The sequence below is a fragment of the Ooceraea biroi genome, chromosome 8, assembly GCF_003672135.1.
Source record: "Ooceraea biroi isolate clonal line C1 chromosome 8, Obir_v5.4, whole genome shotgun sequence".
Classification (NCBI taxonomy): Eukaryota; Metazoa; Arthropoda; class Insecta; order Hymenoptera; family Formicidae; genus Ooceraea; species Ooceraea biroi.
The window spans coordinates 11929314-11949914 of NC_039513.1; the positions used below are offsets into that span (position 1 = coordinate 11929314).

At 43.6% G+C, this 20601-nt stretch overlaps 1 protein-coding gene across 3 annotated transcripts; it reads left to right on the forward strand.

Moving 5' to 3' along the window:
* The first annotated feature begins 481 nt into the window (after positions 1-481).
* On the forward strand, positions 482-20013 carry LOC105280778. 3 transcript variants are annotated; one of them, XM_026971868.1, is made up of 13 exons: positions 482-612; positions 7493-8084; positions 8718-9023; positions 9496-9813; positions 9951-10108; positions 10232-10400; positions 10514-10834; positions 10918-11066; positions 11146-12043; positions 12167-12307; positions 12460-12550; positions 12687-12756; positions 12891-19737. In XM_026971868.1, exons 2-13 carry the CDS (start codon positions 7508-7510, stop codon positions 14403-14405), a joined length of 4713 nt encoding a protein of 1570 aa, XP_026827669.1. In that variant the 5' UTR covers positions 482-612; positions 7493-7507; the 3' UTR covers positions 14406-19737. The 3 variants fall into 3 exon arrangements, with proteins under 3 accessions (XP_026827669.1, XP_011339875.1, XP_011339876.1); XM_011341573.3 differs by having other exon boundaries at positions 507-1241; XM_011341574.3 differs by lacking the exon at positions 482-612 and adding an exon at positions 2115-2811 and having other exon boundaries at positions 12891-20013.
* Positions 20014-20601: the final 588 nt, after the last annotated feature.

Genomic DNA, 20601 nt, shown 5'->3' on the forward strand with positions numbered 1-20601 from the left:
GTTTTCTTCAGTAACGCTAATCGCGTAAACGACCGCTGACACGCGATTGCAACATTGCTGCGGAATCATTGACAGCGATCATACAGATGTAAGAAAAGTGTATAAAAGAAATGTGATATTCGCGATATAATTATACATAACACGTACTATATTTTTGTATTTGCTGAAGCACACGAAATTTGCATAATAGAATAATTTCGCAATAATAGCAAAAAATCCTTTCACTCTGATTCGTTGGAGAAATAATTTCGAGCGTTGGAGAAAAGCGTCGAGGTTGAAAGAGGGGAAAATCGAGGGATTCCGAGAAATCTGAAATTGCAGTTCCCCCTGGGCAGAGGTCGCGGTCGAGTTTTCCGGATTTTTGAAAATCGCGTTGCTGCTGCAACACCTAGCGGCAGCGCGGAGAAAACTTTTTTCCGAGAATGCGTCCGTGTATCGAAGTGACGTCAGTCGTTGATCGGCGCGCTCGCAGCTCGGCCGAGGCTCGGTGTCGAGATCTGCGGTGGCCGTAACCGGTCGTTAATCTGCGAGATTCCTCGGGAACGGCGCGAGACGCCCGCGGACGGAGAGGCGCGCGTGAAATGGAGCGGAGCGGCTCGATGTGATTGCAACGTGAGTATCGGCGCGAGGAACCAATCCAGACGGATTTCTCGTCCCGCATGGACGCCATTTTCGCGCTGTGCGTCGCGCTCGCGCTCGCGTCGTCAGGTTGATAGCACTGTCGATTGATCGCGCACACGTACGTAGTTTACCCAGAATGCGCGTATTGCGTGCCGTGGGCGGCCCTGGCCAAATGTAAACAGAATTCTCTCGCGGATACCAAGTGACAGAAGAGGGATCGGCGCGACCGCGAGTGCGTGTGTGTGTGTATACCCTGGTCATCCTGCGCCGCGCGTACATGCTCGTGGTGTGCGCGTCGCACTCCCGATCCGGGTCGCCCGTCGTCGCCAGCGAGTAGCGTGTGCGTGTGTCGAGACGTCGAGAAGCGCGAACGGCACCGATCATCGTCGGTCACCGCACCAACTTCAGACCGTTGCGTGCACTCCTGTGTAGGTTCCTTCTCTCTCCCTCCTCCCTCCGTATCTCTCTTCGTCCTTCTCGTCAGATATACCCGATATATCTAAGGTGGATTCGCGTGCGCAAATCGCCTGCGTTGGGATCGTTTCTGCCGTGAGATCGACTCCGCCGCGATGAGGGATCTCCTCGGTGGGAAATTCGTCAGCGGATCCATGAATACGAGGGTGAGTAGTGCGAAAACGCTTGCTTGTACCTGCTTCCTTCAAGTTCGTGAAAATTCCTTTAAAGCTTCAAAAACAAGCTCCAAAGGGAAAAAAGGGTCGCGCTCAGCGGGAAGTCGAGGGAACCTATCTACCTACCGATGCCTTCCCGTCCCGTCCCTCTCCTCCCCCGCTGGCAGCACACAGCTTTGCGCCGCGTTGTGCGTGTTCGTCGTAGGCTGTTTTTTTTTCGCAACGATTGATGCGTTTACGTGCATCACTCGTGCTTCTTCTCGCGGTGTCGTGCGTGAGAGATGCGTATTATACTCGCGCTGCATGCGCGCGTGCTCGCTCATTGATACTCTTGCGTGGGCATTGTTTCGCTCCAATATGTATCTATGTAATGTCTGTGTATGTGTGTGTGCATCGCAAGAGCGTGAGCGAGCCCGGATACCTGCTACGTGCGCGCGTGTGTGTGCGTGCCCTGTCATCGTGTGAAGAGTTGGGATCGCGGATTCAGGAAAAGATTCAAAAGATTAGGCTACTCTCTGTTGGCACAAGCGTTAGTGCGGTCCTGAATGCTGGCGCGCACATGCCGCCCGTAGATCGGTATTATGTAGCAGCAAGTGCGTATCCCCTTACGCGTTGCACGTCGGGCGCGTTTGTTTCTTCTTTTGTGCTCGCGTATGCAAAGGCCGAGCGAGCGGCCGAGCCTTTCCACCCTTTTCCGCCCCCCCCCCCCGAGGTTTCTTGCTGCCTGCTCGCTAAAGTAAAATCGAAATCCGAGGCTTTTTTCAGGCTGCGCGACGCATGTTCGCCAGTCATAAAAAGCCCCCGCCGAGGTCGCAGCGGAAGCGAACGAGATGCACCGCGCCGCGCCGCGTCCGACGAAGTCGGTGTCGGGACGGGTAACCGAGGCGCTTCTCGTTTCACGGTTAACCTCTAGGAATTCACATCGGAATTCAAATCGGAGTCGCGATAGCGGCTGTAAAGTCGAGACGCCCGTGTTTGTTAGTTTCTAATCTACGTGAATTCACTATGCATTTCGCGATATAGTGGGAATTAGAAAATCAAATAAATTTACTGAAACACCCGCGGTCTCATTGGACGACACTTTTCGGCGAACTAATTAGTTTTATAATTTTCGCTATGTATGCCCACGATATTTTCCTCTTCTCTTTTTCCCCCCCTCTCTGATCCCTAATGTTCTAATTTGTCTTCCAGGTTTTAACACGTTTCCTTTCGGCGAACTCGATACGTATATAACGTATTTGCTTAGCGTTCAGTGTTCCAACCGCTGTCCTTAATCATTCGACTTCATTCGTGAGAGAGTAGTAATTAATTGAATGAATTTACGTAGGAACAGAGATCGATTGAGCAAAAGAAATGCTTCGTTCTTTCCGACGCCGGAACATGTACATGCTTCGTTACCTCAACGAGTTTCGTGCGTTCAACGAGGCGTCGTCCTTCGTACAATGATCCAAAATGAGACTCGCGCGTTTCTTAGAAGCGCCGATCTTGAAACCGTGAAAAAAAGGATACGATTAATAATACGCCCTGGAAAGTGTAAATCAGCGGTCGCTCCTGGCAAACGGTAATTTTCTAGCTATTACCGGTTTCATTTTCGCTATGTAATTTGAAGCCTAATTTTCACGGGAGAAAGAGAGAGGGAGGTGCCTAATCCCGCGATTTCCTTGAAAAACTCGTTTACGTAAAACATAATCGCGCGAAATTGCGCGATTTCGCGTTGCTTTGCAGCATTTATAAATCTTCATGTAAAGTTTCGAAGCGAATTAGAGCCGAAACGCGCCGCGTGAGAGTCCGAATGCGTTCCTGCACATTGGATGGCTGCTCATTATTCGGATGCATGGAATTATTCGTGGAATCCGCGCTGTTTTCCAGTACCTGGCGCGTATCGCGCGGTGCAACGCGCGTAAAAACGAGAGATACGTGCTTTAAATTTTCACCGACGACGGTATCCATGGGTACAGGCCGTGTAACATCAGATCGCCCAACTAACAACCTTGACAAGAAAGATTTGACATTACGCTCGTAAAACTCCTTGAAATTTGTTTTGACGTCAAACGCACTTTTGTCCCCCCCCCCCCTCTCTCTCTCTCGCTCGCTCTTTCTTTCTCTGTTTGGCTTAGTGTGCGACACAAGCGAGGACGTTTTCGAATCTCTTCAGAACAAATACTTTTGTATCGCAAGATTTTTACCTGAAATATCGGGTAGGAATACGTCCCCACGGCAGGTTGGACACTACTCGCAAAAGTCAGGAAAAGTCTGTTTCAGAACGCAGTCTTACCTAGGCCGTGGTGGAAAAAAGAAACGGCTCCAGACAGATTCCGAGATTCGCGTCTAGCTAACGTGATCGCGCGGTTCGTAAACACGACGAGTTAAATCAAAATAGTTTAATCAAAGGGATAAATACGGGGAAAACATGGAACGTCCTCGCAGTCGAAGAACGTCCTACCTGGCGTCCTAACTGTGCGTGTCCAGGCTGCCAAACGCGATGCAACACCCATTTTCGCGAACGCACTTTGCGTGAATGTAACCGTAAGTGTGCACCTTGTGTGTTTATTATGTCAGATCTGCCGCAACGTTGCGTAATATTATCGTCGTGATAAGATTCGCGAGTCTAATTGTCAAATCCGACCGTTCGCTCTTCGATAGCTGTTCCTGTGGATCCTGTCTCGTCCAGATTTGTCATCGAGCCCGCGAGTCTCATCACTCGCGTTATCGGTATTGAATGCAAGAAAGAGATATTGTGGAAACTATTTACTTGCAAGCAGCAATTCCTAGGATCCGAAAATCATATAAGAACAGCTATCGCATTGATCGCGAGGATTTATAATTTCTAACGAACCGTCGGCGTTCACGGAAGCATACAGCGCATTAAATTATCGTCATTATTTTCAACAACTGCCGGCGTCGATAATTAATATTCGCCTTTCATGAAAAGTATAGAGTCTCGCGCGAGAGTGCGTCGCAACACGTGCATAACTTTATGCCAATAATCGATGAGGAATTACCGATATCCATAAAGCTCCAAAGGACACCTTGAAGCGCCGGAGCAAAATTAAAAATCCTTACGCGATACGATAATATCCTGACAGTGAAAATATCCGCGTTGGATATTATAAAACACCGATAATATTGTAACAGTGTTGACGTTAATATTAAAAGCGTTAAATATCTCAAAAGATCGACACGTGCGGACAGATTCCATGTAATAAGCTTATATAATAATTTACTCAACAATACAAGTACGCGTGTGATATCGATGCTGTGTTACCGAAAGTGTCGTTTCCGTCACAGGGTGATGTTTCGCGTCGCTTCGGGATTGGGTGGCGTGCCCGGTCAGGCCGCGGAAGAGCGAATTCCCGCGAAGCCCTCGTCTCGGGCTTCGGTTTTTTTAGAGAAATCTGTCATTCCGCGCGCGCAAAGATATAAATACACGGGCGAGGCGGCAGCGGTGGCGGGCATCGGCGCGCTCATGTGCACGTTCCGGGGAAGGCGACGCGCGGATTCACCGGACGAGCTCATGTCGACGAAAACGACGAAGACGATTCCCGCCTCTGATCTCCTCCGTACGATGCACGAAATTTCATTATGCATACGAGTGACTCTCACCTCCTTCCGAGAAGTCCAACTTCCGTAGAACGCTTATTTTAATCCGTAATCTACTTTTCGACAACGTTACACGCGTCGATATATATCGATACAGCGTCTCGCTATGCGTGCAAGCTAGATAAGTCCGAGAAAAATGTGTATTCTTGTCGCTCGCGCGAGGACGAACGTTCTTATCAGGTTTAACTCGTGAAAGCTGTTGCGCATTACGTCAACGACCCTCCAGCTTTTGAAAACAGAAACGTAATAGAACGTCATCGGTCACGGAAGCGTTAATAAATTCGATGATAATAAAAATTAATTGCCAGAGTACGCATAGAGTCCTCTTTGTAAATTTTCTTATCGATGCTTACGCTGTTCATGAGTGTTTATGAGAAGCTAGTGTTTGTGGGAATCTTCATGTTTACAAAATCCTGTGATCCTAACGGACATAACAGAATTGGAATTTTATTAAAAATGATACCATTTTCGAAATTAAATGAAATAATAATCAATAAATAATACCTCGCATCAGTTTTCGAAAAGAAAATAAATAGAAAAAAGATAATTTCTTTTTAACAAGTTTCTAAAATAATTCCGTATTTTGATCGTATCTGATAACATATCTCTCTTTCAATTAGCAATTAGTGTAATCGGTGATATGGAAATTTCCCAATAACCATTAGCAATGCAGCTTTCACGTTTTTCCGGAGAATGTTTAATTCGTTTTAGTTAATAAAAATCCGCGAAGCCCGGACGCACAGCATGATCGATCGGAGCAGAAAGATGATAGAACGCGACAAATCAAGGGCGACTCGCAGTCACGATGGGACTCGATTTAAAAAGCCACCGCCTTATCAGTTTCCCTATTATTCTGCAATTCGCGCCGATGCCGCCCGCAGCTCAACGGTTGCGGACAACGGATAAGCCCGGTCGCGAGGAAACAACGAGGAGCGTCGTAAGGTAGCAGCGATCGATTTATCGGCGTGATAAAGCGCACCAGTTAGCAAGCGAGCGAGCGAGCAAGCAAGCGCGATACCGTTCTCTGATTTCGCTGAGCTTCGAGCTCCGTAAATAAGACCGGATCGTTGTTTTCGTGACGATGGAATATCGATCGTCTCTCTCTTTAAGCTGCGCGATCGCTGTCGGATTCTTTCACGAACGAGAATTGCCGCGCGAAACTTTCCTCGAACGCGAACAGCGAGAGCAGCGAGCAGTGTGCACTATCTAGCAAGATAAAAGTATAGATTCATCAAGTGCCTTTGTTGACGGTAATAAGATCAATCATAATTTGTAAGAGATCGCCTTAAAGCTTTTGATGAGTCGTATATTATGTAGGAGCAGCTAATTATCTAAAGCGAATCCAAGTTTCCACATGTATGTACATAATTGAGCAATTAATCTTTGCAGAATTGTTTCCACGGTCTTCAAGTTTCCTCTTCAAATTGAAACGTACGGAATAATACCGTTGGGACGATAGATTATTTTGATTGCATGAAACTTTTGAGAAACGTTGTTCACTGAGTAATGTCCTGGATGTCCTGGAGGGACAATACGTAAACATCCTAATATTTTTGCAGAAGACACTTGTAAACAACCTAGACTATTTACTTGTAAATGAGGAGGGACATTTCCTGAATAAGTTATTTTAGTGCGGAAGGAAAAGATTCAAAGTAGAAAAGAATTAACTGAAATTAGTTGAATTTTCCTGTTGTATTCCCCCCGAGTATAATAACAGGTTGGCAGAGCCATTTGCATATTAGCGAAAATCTTGTTTCCTGCCGCGGTGCGTTGCGCAATAGACGTTATGAATAATTTATCCTGTAATGATTTCGAGACCACCACATTATTATATAGCCGGCATTAATCCGATGAGATTTGCGAAACTTTATCTCATGCATAAATAATTTATAGAAAATACCTCTTAGTTTCGAATATCTTTGCATTCTTATAAATTACTTTTAAATGTCATTTTCATTATGTAGAACACAAGCATTCATTTATTACTTTTATCCATAACTTCCTCCTTTTTTCAACTTGCGATTGTAATAACTATCCACGTCTCATTTGTATATCTTACTCGATAGTACGGAAACACGTGTGTCTTCGACGATGCCAAACATTTACATATCTGAATATGGTTTTTCACTTAGAAAGGTCGACTATCGCCAGACTGTGTTTATGCTATCGTTCTGATACGCGCTGGAAATGTAATAACCAATTATTGGAAATTCATATTGCAAAGAGTAGCTCCGTACTCCACGTGTCACGATCTTAAATTCTCTAATAAGCGGTGCTCTCTTCCCCTCGCTTAGTTCCCATTTCTGATGTGTGTTTCCTAGACCAACAGCTAAGCCACAGTTGCGCCCTAGCTTGAACGCAGTTCACATCCGCCTGTCCGTCTTCCTATATGCTTCGTCAATTTCATTGTAACAAATCTGAAATCTAATATTATTCCTCTGGCTACTTTAATAATTTCAACCTTCTAATTAATTATGATTACAGTGTTTTTTTCTATGATCTTTAAAAAATGTTTAAAAATAATTTTTCCATCGCTTACTGTGCCATAACATTAAAAGTGCCAGTTCATCGGTTTAGAGAGATTCAAAACTAACTAATGTAAATAATTAATGAATCAATGCAAAATCTGTTTTGTGTTTTAGTAATGGAAAGATAAAATGTCTTCAAGCTGTGCACGTTCGGAAACACCGCTTGAAAAAATGGATCAGGACCATAGATCAAACGCCACATTCAAGCGTATTAGATCTCTTGGATTCACATTGGTCAGATTACCTCTTCCTATCCACAGTACTTGCGCGACAATCAGTAACAATTACGATGCATCCAAAACCGAAGGTGCTGTCCCGTCCGAAGAAAACGTTACGACGCAGGAGGTCGAGTCGCATGAGACGACTCGTTTGACACGGGACATTTCGTCGTCTCTTAGTGCCTGTCCGGACAGTCGATCCTCTCCATGCAAGGAGAATGATTGTTCCACGTGTAATTGTAGTATAATGAACTGGCGAAATGAGGATACCGCGCGGAACAGTGATGCCAGGAGGCATTCATGCTCGACGGGCGCAGAATCGACGAGGAAACACGATTTCGATGGCGTGTATCTACCACTCGGATCGAGGACAAACTGTTTAGAGAGCAAGGGATGGGCAATCTTTTTCCTTCTCATCAGCTACTTGTTGTGTACGACACTATGTACAGCCATGAACGACTGCGCGGCCGGATTGATAACGGCAGGAAGTAAGTTTCGTTAAAATATATCGATAAATTCTATGTGGCTCGTTTACGATATGCTATGATGATCGCAAGCAGCTAATTGTCAGCTTTGATATTTAATGATACTTAAATCGACGTTCTCGTTTTCGGTAACGGTTTTGTGTAAATTCAACCGTAAATTCGGAAGCGTAAAACTGCTGTAAAACGGATAAAAGCAGTGGTCTTCAGTATCTCTCGCATTTGCTTTGCCCCGGTGTACTAGGATTATAAATAAAACATGTCTTATCTCTCATTTTGGAATTCTAGTGTCGAGCTAAATGCATATATCTATATTTAATGCACCAGCAGTACAGTTCACGTTGAGACCACCGAGATATGATCAGGATATACCGCGCGTATACCAGTTTTCTCTGTCACATTTCTGTTACATTTTAACATTTGTGTTTTAACAGTTTTACAATATCAAACCGTTAAATTTATATACAGAGAAGTTCTGTTAATTTTTTTCTCACTTTTGTGACACCATCTCACTCATATTATCGTTAGCGAATTTCAATGATTAAGCTGCAAATATCTCGCGTTTTTTAAATAAAAATATTATATTTTACAAGTGTTTCGTGTGTCGTAACATTGCAAATTTTATTCTGTTCCCTATAGAGACTTGGCCGCGAGGCGACATTGTTATCCAACGAGGTAATCCGCTGAGGATATACTGTATGTTAAATCAAACGTACGTAGACCTTCATCTGCCGGGTAAAAACTCTTCGGATCTCGCGTTCTTCCGCAACAAAAGGAAATTAGGCCGACACTTCGTCAGTATAGTCAATGAAACAACGATAGTCTTGAACATCCAGGAGCCACCACCCTCCGATAACATGTACTATTGTAAATTGAGATTAGGCGAGTATGGAGAAACGAATAGAGCTTACGAAGCAGTTTGCCTCAATAAGGTTGTAGTTGGAGGTAAGTAACCACGAAAACGCTTTCTGCGAATTTCTATTGTACAGCCGCGAATCTATTTCCGTCGAAGAAAATGTCTCACGTGCTATCTGAAAGGTTTCATATGGCGAAAATATCGTACGGTAGTGTTTACAATCACACGTATTTGAAATACGGATCGTCTACTGATACAGTAGAAGTACACATTCCTTATCAATACGGCCCGGCGGCGGTCCGTAGAGACAACGCGGTGCATTGATTCTCTTTTCGTTATAGTTGTGAGAACTATTGGGCAAACACGCGTCTCGGAAACATTTTTGCTATCGCTGAAACGATAAAAATAATTAGAAAAGAGACATTGTGCAATATCGAGAGTTATTTCAGTTACGAAGATATTCCTATATCCGTTCGAGAATAACTGACTGTAAAACTAAGCTGATGCTAAAATATCACACAATAATTATACGCATTGTATCTTATTTTATTTTTATGGCAGATGGACCACCGAAACCGGTAAACTTCACTTGCGTATCCTATAATTGGGAAAATATGACTTGCTCGTGGGTACCGGAGAAAAATTTTCTCCATACAACGTTCACACTAATGTTCAGATTGCCTGGTAGAACAGGCGGACGAAAACTGTTTCCTTGCCCGAAAGAATTCCCAAAACCACTGCCGGAGCACACATGCGTGTGGGATGCAACCACCAATCCGATTTACAGGCAGCCATATGAAACGTATACGTTCTACTTGAACGTGCATAATTTCTTAGGAAACGCCACCTATACGTACAAAATTAACCATTACGCTAACGGTATGTAAATTTCGCAGGCCATTCATATTATATCTCACAGACGGAAGTCTTGCCGTAATGAAGCGGCGATGGAAACTAACAAGTTTGAGTATACCGTGCGTTCAGATGTGCAAGATTAATTGTGTCACCGTTTTCAGTTATCCCGGCGCAACCCGATGGTCTGAGAGTGGGTAATAAAACGCTGGACAGTGTGATGTTACACTGGAACGTTCCTTTCCCAATGCAAACCTTCCCACCCGGTTTACATCACAGAATTATGTATGAGAATCAGTGGGACCGTGAAAAAAGTTGGAAGGTAAGATTATTCATTGATTTTTCAATAATATTAAAAGAATATTCTGCTTTTAATAGTAATAATTCTAGTTTTTTGCTCATTATCTTAATTAATAATTTTGATCGATTTACATTTTACCTACAGGTTATCAATATTACATATGAGCCTCGTGTATCCAAGAGATCTTATAACCTCAGCGATTTAGAGTACGCTAATACCGTGTACGATGTCCGCGTTTTTATGAAGAGCGCAGTGGCCAATGACAACATGTGGAGCAAATTCAGCCACGTTACATTCAGGACATTACCAAGATGTAAGTGAATCAGGAAGCGAGTCGCACGCGCGCGTGTGTGTCTGTCTAATTATATATTAATATATTATTAACGTGCAATTAAAAATTTAATAATTCTTCTCGTTGAATCTTAGTGCCCGGTTCTCCGCCGCGAACTGATATCGGTAGCTTCGAGATTGCGGAGAATAATGCCAACAGGGACATATATCTCTACTGGCAAGCGATACCTGAATACCGAGAAAACGGCAACAATTTCAAATATCAGATCGTTCGCGTGGAGGAAAGCGGTCGTGTGATAGACAACATTCAAATATTCAAGCCGAGCGAGACAACGAGAACTTACGCTAAATTCAAGGGAATCAGCTTCAACAGTTACGCATTCGAGATCGTCTCGACGAACGAAATCGGCGCCAACGAAAAGCGTGCGAAAATATTCGTACCGAGCAAACGTGAGAGTAAGTGGTTGACGGAAGAAACATGGAAGATTGCAAGTTCAAACGTAAGTACAGAAGCAATTAATGTGAAATTCCTCTTGCAGTGCCACCTGAACCGGTAGCCTTTACGAAAATTGCTTTTGAGGGAGGATTGTACGAATTGTCTTGGAAGCCGCCACTCGAAAACAAGGACATCACGAATTACACGATATTCTGGTGCGATAACGAGCGCGATCGGCCTTACCAGTGCACAGTGCGTTTTTTTTCCTCTCATTATTTGCAGAGAATCTTTGTTCAAGTACACGCACTACAAGCAAATCGTTCGTTTGCAGGGTTACCTAGACTGGGTGCAAGTATCCAAAGACACTACGATCTACAACATGACCGTGCCAAATCCAGACAAGGTATACCAATTCGCGATTTCAGCGAACACCGCGAAGGGTAGCAGCGGCATGATATGGGCATCATGTACAGTCATCCACAATAAAGTAGTCGGTAAAATGAAATCCGTATGGATCAACCGTATCGGCTCGGACTTTATTGAGGTTGGTTGGAAACTCGACTGCTCGGATCGCATCGGAATCGTCGAGGGATTCAACATTTACTATTGTCCGATCCTGTCACCGTTCAATCTCAATTGCAAGGGACCCAAGCTGAACAGGACTATCAAGGCAGACCCACGTATGATACACGGCATCGTGGACAATCTGATGCCCTATACCACCTACATGTTGGCGGTCGCGGTGTTGACCAAGAGCGGTGAGGGGCTTCACAGCGATCCTCTGTACAACACGACCCTTGAGGCGGCACCCACCACCTCTCCAATGGACGTGAAAATCACCAACGTGACCAACACGACGATGTTTATCACATGGAAATCACCGGCAGCGATGAACGGCGTGTTGCGATACTACGAGATCTATTATAATGACCAGGCGAAAAAGGCCGAGGAGAACACTCACGTCGAGTTGACGAACTTGGCTCCGTACCAGAGGTACAACATCAGCGTCGCTGCCTGCACCGTCGCGTGCAGTGCAAAGTCGCCAGTGGAGGTTCAGTATACCCACATCGGCGTGCCCGGCAAGAGCAACGTGCCCACCGTCCGTTTCATGAACTCCAGCCAGGTGCTCGTCACATGGGAGACGCCGCAGAACGCCGCCGGCCCCGTAGACCACATGTATTACGAGATCGAAACTAACGACGGCGAAATTCGGAACACTACTTCGCTAAGTATGATTCGCGATTTTGTAGAATTTTTGAGAGAGAGAGAGAGCTCGTATGATTATAAATTAAAAAAGAAGAAAGATATTATTTTATTAAGATTAAACGTTGCGATTGTCATTTGTGTTGCAGAGATCCAGTTGCCCATTCCCGACTGCAAGGTTGGTCGGGAGGGGCAGTACAGGTTCCGGGTCAGAGCCGTAAATGTCGCAAACGGCGTGCATTTAAAAGGGCCTTGGTCTGATCCCGGCGAGGGAAATTGTTACAGTGATGGTTCGTACTTCTATGACCACTTGCTTTGGCTTTTTACTAATATGTGGCTATACTTAATATATGGCTAAGGCTAGGCGCTAAGAACTAGGCTAGACGCTAAGAAGACTAAGACAATGTTGACTCGCAACTATACATACGTACAATTCCCCCAGGACCATCGTTCAGAGCGATGATTTTTATATGGCTAGCGAGCGTCCTTGCTGTTATATCGTTCTTACTGTTCTCCTTCTACGCCTCTAAGAAGTAAGCAAACTTTTATTCTTTGTATATAATGTAAATGCTTGTCTACGTAAATAATTTTTATTTAAAACTCCCGAGGAAGATTCTCATGGTAATTGTAATCGCTACAATTTTATCATGCCGTATATTTTTCTTGCAGACTGTGGTTAAAGTGTCGAGCTATGCGGGACGTCGAAGTGAAACTTCCACCCGGACTCCAACCAGATATGGTGAGCTTATCTCTATTTCGAGCTCATTTGCGCTTCCTAGTATTTAAACTTAATTTAACCTTTGCATAACATAAATATGTCAAAATCACATTGTGAGAACGTAGATAAGCAAAAGATACATGTTCGTCTCACAGAAACTTCTTCAGAAAGGCAACGAGCAACATACACGGCAGTCATCCGCCGATTCGAGCGGCTGTTCGAGTGGCCAGGAGTCTGTCACCTCTTCGCTCACGGCGGAGTCTCAAGTTTCTAGCGACAGTGGCACGGAGGTAAACCTGGTGTCTCCGGAGAAAGTGTTGGAGGACACCTTAATTGCTCCAACCACCTGGGAAGCCGGCCAACGTCTTCGACAGAGGAATAATACCAGCATAGCACAGACGGATGTAGCGAAGACCGCTGGTTCCCATGATTGGAACTTGTACAAGGGGAACAAGTCGGGTGAGCCGGTTGAGACAGCGTCGTTGGCACGATCCACGCCCAATCTGACTGACAGTATCGGCTGCACGACGTCGCCGCACACCTGGTCTAGCACTGGTTACATCAGCATGCCATCCTCTGAAGAATTGTCGAGCAATCCGAGTCCTGTACCGAGAGAGAACGCGAACAATGTCGCTAACACCGGCAATGTCGCTGGCCGCTACTGCGTCATCGGTGGCAAGCCCGAGGATGATAATGGAATCAGCGCGATGTCGGACTCTAATGACGAAGCGAACGACGCTCTGATACCAGCCGAACGAGAAACGACGTCCATGGCAAATCCATACGTCAGCTTAGCTTCGCTGGAGCAAAAACAGAAGGAGAAGGAAAAGGAGAATCAACAGGCGGTTGTCAGCTTGCGCGATTTAAATCAGTTGAACTCACTCGTCGACCCCGGCAACAACAAATTTAATCTGAACGCATTGGCACCGGGCTTCACTCTCCCTGAGAACACGACGGCGAGGCAGGAACCATATGTCCAGACGGGATTGATGAATGCGTTGCACAAAACGCTCGCCTCAAATCCAGTTGAGCAGTCTGCGAAGGGTGACGCTCCAAAGTGCGACTCATTCGCCTCAACATCGCTCACGGACTCGCGCAGTAAACCGTACGTGTCGTCGTTCATGGTACTGGGAGCGTCCACTTCGTTACCTGAGGCGATCTTGAACACGTCGACGAAGCCGAGCGTCGCCACGCCGCAGATAGCCGAATTACCGCAATCTTCGATCCACGCTGCGGAGAAGAAGGAATCTCTGCCGCAGAAGGGGGAACCGCACAGCCCCTCACGTATTCCCGCATCGAGCGAGAAGTCGCCCAACCCATCATACATATTCGCGAGCCCTATACTCCGAATGCTGCAGAAACAGTATCAGAAACAACAACGAAAGAAGGAGCAGCAACAGCAGAAGCAGAAGCCGTCGGCGAGTGTGATGGAGGAGAAGAAGAACGACGATAAGGACAACGCGTCGTGTCCTGCTTTATCGTGCGGCGCGGAATCCGGACGAGAAGCAGCAGCAGCCGCGAGGCTGAATCCTGCGAGAATGCCCATCATCACGAGACAGAAGTCTGGCTACGTCACCATCGCCGAGAATCCGGACGCGCCGTCGGCGACAACCGGCCAGTCGGATGAGCAGTACAGCAAAATGACGGTTGCACCAAGTACTGTTCAATGAAACGAGGAGGGAGACGCGCATCCGTCGCGTTTCTCTCCTACTCTTCCTTTCCGCGGAAGTGATTACCATTACCATTTGCGTAGGCGGACGAAGTAGGCGCGCGGCGATAAGAATAGTTTGTGAGTAGTGTTCGCGCGAGAGACTGATGTGCGTTCGTCTGAACGGTAAACACGTGTACGCAAACACTCGGGTGCGAATCGACTGAACGATAGCTTGGAGCACGAAACCCACTCTTTTAATAATTCAGCAATCGGAAGAAGTCGGATCCTCCCTGTAAACTCACGCCTGCAACGTTCTCTTGGGACGATGTGTTCGATAACTTATCATTGCGAGTGAAACCGGTGAACACAGGGTCGATCGAGGAACGCTCTAACCCAGGAAGAAAATGATTTTTCAATAAAAGAGTTCTGGTAAGTTGACGTTCGAAGATGCTTACCTTGTACAGTTAGCCCGCTCAAGGGAGATTATGCGCATGTTAAAGATTTAGATAAACGCGCCTGTGCAACTAGATCAAAAACAGTAGATTCACTCGTAGGAGGGACGGAACGTTCGTACGCGACTTTTTGATAATAGCTCTTTGAAGAAGCATTTTCGAACGTATTTAACAGGATTTCTTTGAGAACTGAATTTCTATTTTGTCTCCCAATCTAACGCCACTTTGTTTGATCATGTCTCGTACATACAGAATAATGTGTATATAATATATATATTATATATGGTATATAGCGATACTGACTGGTAAAAATGTTACACGTGTTAGCGTCCTTGTTCGCGAAAGTATGTACAAACTGCGTTACTTCTTTTATACGATATGCGTAATGCGTGATGTCGTCGCAAGACCACGCGATAGAGATAGGATAGGTAAATAAGTTATGTCTCTGGCACATGTAACACCCAGATCGACGAGCAGTCGTTGCCGGAGCAATCAAATTTAATTAATTAATTAATTAATTAGCTAGACACTTTAATGACAGTAACGATCAAGTTGTTACTTTTCTCGCGACGATTTTCGTTTAATCGCGAGAAAATGTTTTGCCATTTTCGCGGAGATAGTTACGTAGATTTTAGGAATTGTACTTCTCTTTTGATTACCACGAGATTTTTTTTCTCTCTCTCTCTCTCTTTTGTTTAACCCTTAGTTAGTCGTTCAATTCGCCTCATGCGGCACTTTATTAGATTTCTTATTATTAAATTAGAAATTAGTTACTAAATTACAGACTAAGAATCTTATATCGTATATTGGTTTCCTATCCAACCAATGAGCAAATTTTAGTAAAAAATGGAAAAAAAGAAAAAACAATTATGAATTTGTAACGAGTTGTTTTGCATGTATTATACAAATTGTCATCACAAATTTCATGTGATTAATTAAGGGTTAATATAAATTGTTTTGGTATTACTATCGACGATTGATTCTCAGCGTTAAAAGTGACATATTGCATACAGATATTCTTCCAGATGATATCTCTCTCTGGAGACTGTAAGCGCAGATTCCGCCACGCGGAAGAATTTCGCTCGCCGTTGCGTGACGGAATTACGATTGCTCAAAGAAGAATTTTAGGTGGAACGCTCGAAATTACCGCGCATTACGGCTACAATGACGACTAAGCGACGAAAGTTCTCTATTTTTCTAACTAGGCAGAAGCACCGCACGAATCCCGTCGAAGCCCTTTTCACTAAACGGTAAATTGTGAGAAAAAGAGGGAACCGGTGACAATAGCTAAATCGATTCGCAGTTTTTTCACACACAGTGTAATCTATCATTGGCTTCGGTACTTTATTATATCGATTACGAGGGAAGTTGTAGGGACGCGGTAGACCAACCGCGACCGGCTTTTATAATAGCAACATTATGCACAGTGTACAGAGTAACCGAGGACAGGGTCAGGGATAATAGAGTAAGACGGGATAAAAGCACACACGGGTGTTGCGCCATGGGCGTTGTCGGGCAATTTGCGGGGGCCTGTAATGTCCTGAGCCTCCGGAGGAAGGGAGAAACCTTCGACGTCGCGTTACATTACATCAAGATGCCACAAAGATCGTTTGTTAATATTGTACATAAATTTTATATAATGCACTAACACACGTCCATAGAGCGGTAGGTAAACACGGCAGGAGCGGTTCGACGCTCACTGCTTTATTTTAACAATCTCGGATCAGCCTGGTCGAGAACCTCTGAAAGAAATCCGCGTGGAGACGCCCATGCGCTGCAATTATCCCGGGTATCATGCGCTTAATTGCGCGCCGCGCAATTACAGCACACAGCTGAAGTATATATAATTCTATTTAACTCGCGCACGCAGTGTAGCCTCAGTCGTGAACAATGCACGAAACCGGCGACTGGTTTCACGGGACGCTCTCACGCTACCGAGCTGTAGGAATATATGTATGCATAATATATATACCTTAAGCTAGTCATTGACACGATTTCCTCTCGCTGCAGGCCTTTCTTTCACGTAATAAGGGATACAGGCTTCGTGGCGATCCCAGATTCGCGGGATTCACCGAGTCGATCAAGCGATTCCTTCGCTCTCCTCCAGCACACGGTTCTCGCTCCGCTCGACGAGCGACCGATTGTTCTTTCGTTTTCCCCATTAAAGGTCTTGCATCGGTGAACCATAAGAGAGCGAATCCTCAATTGATCGACGCGAAGCGTTATTTGATTCGTCGAATAGCATCTAAGTGGCGCTTAACAAGGTTTTTGCCGAGCGTATATTAGTTTACGAAGGAAATGCTGTGTACTGAGCAATTGTCGAAGGTACTTGCCTATAATTGTTACTGAATGAGATTTGTAAAAAGTAATTGTAGTTTATACAATTAGGGAATAGGTCAGCACAACTACCACCGAACTACGTCTATATTAGTTTTCCGTTTCTACTTCCGTAGGAATTGTACCGCGAGGAAAAGAAAATTGTAATATTTCTACAAAGAGAGGCCTGGAGAATGTGTTTTTGTAGGGCGCAGTTATTTTACACAGGTTTGACCGCGATCGCTGCCATTCGATGAAAAACGGGAAAGCGCTTTGTGTTGCCGCGACTGCGCGAGATGCAACGAGAAACATAATAGAACATTTGTTTGCGCTTGTGGAAAGCTACTTACGGAATTTCGCGGATACGAAACGCGAGGTTCTCTCATCGAAAACGAGCTTATGTGTACCCGTATGTTTGTTGTTAACGAAAGAAGTGCCGCTTAAATATTTAATACAATACGTGTAAATGCTGTTTAGTCTGTAACAATGTTAAAACCGTATTGACATATTGAGAAAAATTATAAATGGAAATTAAGTTGGTAGATAGCAAACTGCGAATTTATATTACATAAATGTAGACGTTGTTTTAGTCGCGCTTCTTTACAATTTTTTTTTACGTATCTAGATTGCGATAATTGTACATTTAAATGTCGCTAAGAATTGTAAAACTATTTCGAGCTCAATTTCACCAATAATTGCATTTCGTTTACTTACGAGTAAAACGTACGGATTGTTCATGATTGTATCATATAGTGCATCATTAAAATCATGTTGGTTTAACGATTAAGCGAATTGTAAGAAGCGCAGCTAAAACGAGAATTGAATTTTCGAGGTCCATGTTCTAAGCGAGACACACGGATATTTTGAAACGCGCACGTATATATTTCGTGTAAGAATTTTAATACGCATAAATTGTATACAATTTTCAAGCAAAGGTATTCTTGAAACAATTTTTTAATCATGAATCTAATTTGTACGATGTTAATAATATCGCTCGATCGAGGAAACGAAACAGTAAACGCACACGTCCATTAATGTCCGCTCACGTCAAGATAACAAAGTATTTTTTGCGAGGAGAACGAATTCGAACGAGAGCTTGTAGCTTTGATTTGATGAACAATTTATATAGATTATACATTTCTACTTCATTAGGTTTTACATATCCGCATTGTACATATATACATATACATGAATATACCATGCATCTACATACATATCTATTATTATCTATTTTTGTTACACGTATTTATAAATGAAAAGAGGATACTTTATTGCACAGCGAACGTAGTGTATAGGAGCGACATTTTAGCGCGAATTTAAGAATCACGCAGAGACTGCGTCGACTTATGATACGTGAGCTCTAGATCTATTCTCTATCGTTAAACAATTGTATCTGATTCGCCTTATATACGAAATCGAAAACGTATAATCGAGAATGCATATATTCGTGTTTTCTTTTCCCATTTTTTTTTTTTATCTAATCAAACGATCTTTATATAATTTAGTTGAATAATACATAGAGTCCGGTAAAGATAACGCAATGTTTGCGTTATGATTTCACTGCTATTCGTAGGGTAGCGAAGAGACCCAGGAGGGAGGAAAAAGCAGCAGGGTAGTAATAATCGGTGTGATGCATTGAACATGACAAAATTAGGTAAAATTATCGGAGCGAACGGGCCCGGGAACGGAGAATGGATGTTGCCGATTGGGTTTCCTCTTCCCGTTTTAAAAATTTGATGCCATCCACGAACGTCCACATGTTCATGCACAGCTTGTAACGCAGTGATAAATTTTTACGGTTGTTGTTATATAGAGAGATCGCTGCGGATACAATCTCATGTGCAATGATTTATTGGAATTGATCAATTTGTGTACATAATATATAGGACGCGAGTTTACGTGTATAATTACGCGCGTACAGAAATACACACGGTACAACACAGACATTACGCTGCAATATTATGTAGGAGGATATTACATGTATGCATATGTGTATATACACACATGTATATGCATAGGCACAATTATATATTAGGTATATGCCGAAAAGTTCCGTCCGTTTTTTAAGTAAAAGGAAATAATCATTTTTTATAATTTTTTACAGTGCATCTCGGTGCATTTTATCAAAGGTAAGTGCTACAGGTAAAACGAATGGGGCGTAATCTGCGTTACAAAAACTTTCAACTTGCTTAAAATAAATGTGCGCTGAACGGAGAGAACTTTTCGGCATGCCTGATACATCTGTATCTTTACAATTTTTTATACCCGAGCTCTCCCTTATCTCTTCAGTATTTGATTTTATAATAAAATGCTTTGTTGTGAAATCAGTTTGTCAGATTATTAATGCAACTTTTACTTGCATTGTTGCCATTAGTTTACGAATTATTAATTCCATGAAAGTCGCTGTCTCATTGATACATTTGCATACAGGATAAACACACACACACACACACACATACGTGCTACTCCGGTACAATTAATAGCTCCGTTAATTATATATCGACGCTAAATCGATACTTATCCTCGAGGAAGACCTTGTACAGAGTATTGTAAAATATATTTTTAACGCTTTTCTCCTCTCTCTTTCCTGGTTTTATTATTTATGTCGCGCGAAATGACCGCTTTTGTCGCGACTGTATATAGATCGCCTTCTGCTGTTGTACCATTGTGTAATGCCATGCCGTCAAAGCCTTGCCATTCGTTTGCAGAGCCCAAAGCTGCTATCTTTTCTTCAATACTCACGCACGGTTCGCGCTGAATGTGAACGATTCTTCTGTAATTTTAGCAAAGCTGTCGATAAAGCGCTGAAGAATCATTAGTTTATAATCTCATTAAACTGAAATATATAACATTTGTATTAAGATACGCTGAATGTTCCTTCTCGAGTGATGTGTGTCTTCCTGAAAACAAACATGGTTGGATAATTTGCATGGTGCGTGAGAGTTGAGACCAGATATGATATCTGGCCGAGTGAGAAACCGTACGTCAACATATAGATACATTCTTTATTTCCGCAATTAATTTTTGTACAAAAATATCGAGAATTTCAACGGAACGGTTATTGCTTTGAATTTAACATCGTGGCACTTTTTTATGTAGCTGCACTTATCTCTTCTATTACTGACCGCCCTTGAAAATTGTTGTTCGCCGAATGTTGCATAATTAATTTCATTACCATGCGAAATTATGCAAAAGAATACCGTATCTCATGTTCTGCGTATACACAATCGCAAATTACATGTCGATTCGTGTCGCTTTTACACCCGCTGTTTGATAAATGGCGCAAACATGCAACTGAAATTCGAGCATGCGTTTGCATACTCGATTTAATCTCTGATTATACGTGGAAATCCTTCTTTCGCTTATTAATCTAACAGAACGCAAATGTTTTCTAAAATGTATATAATCAATCCCCTTTTCTAATTAGCCTGATGACAAATATGTTGT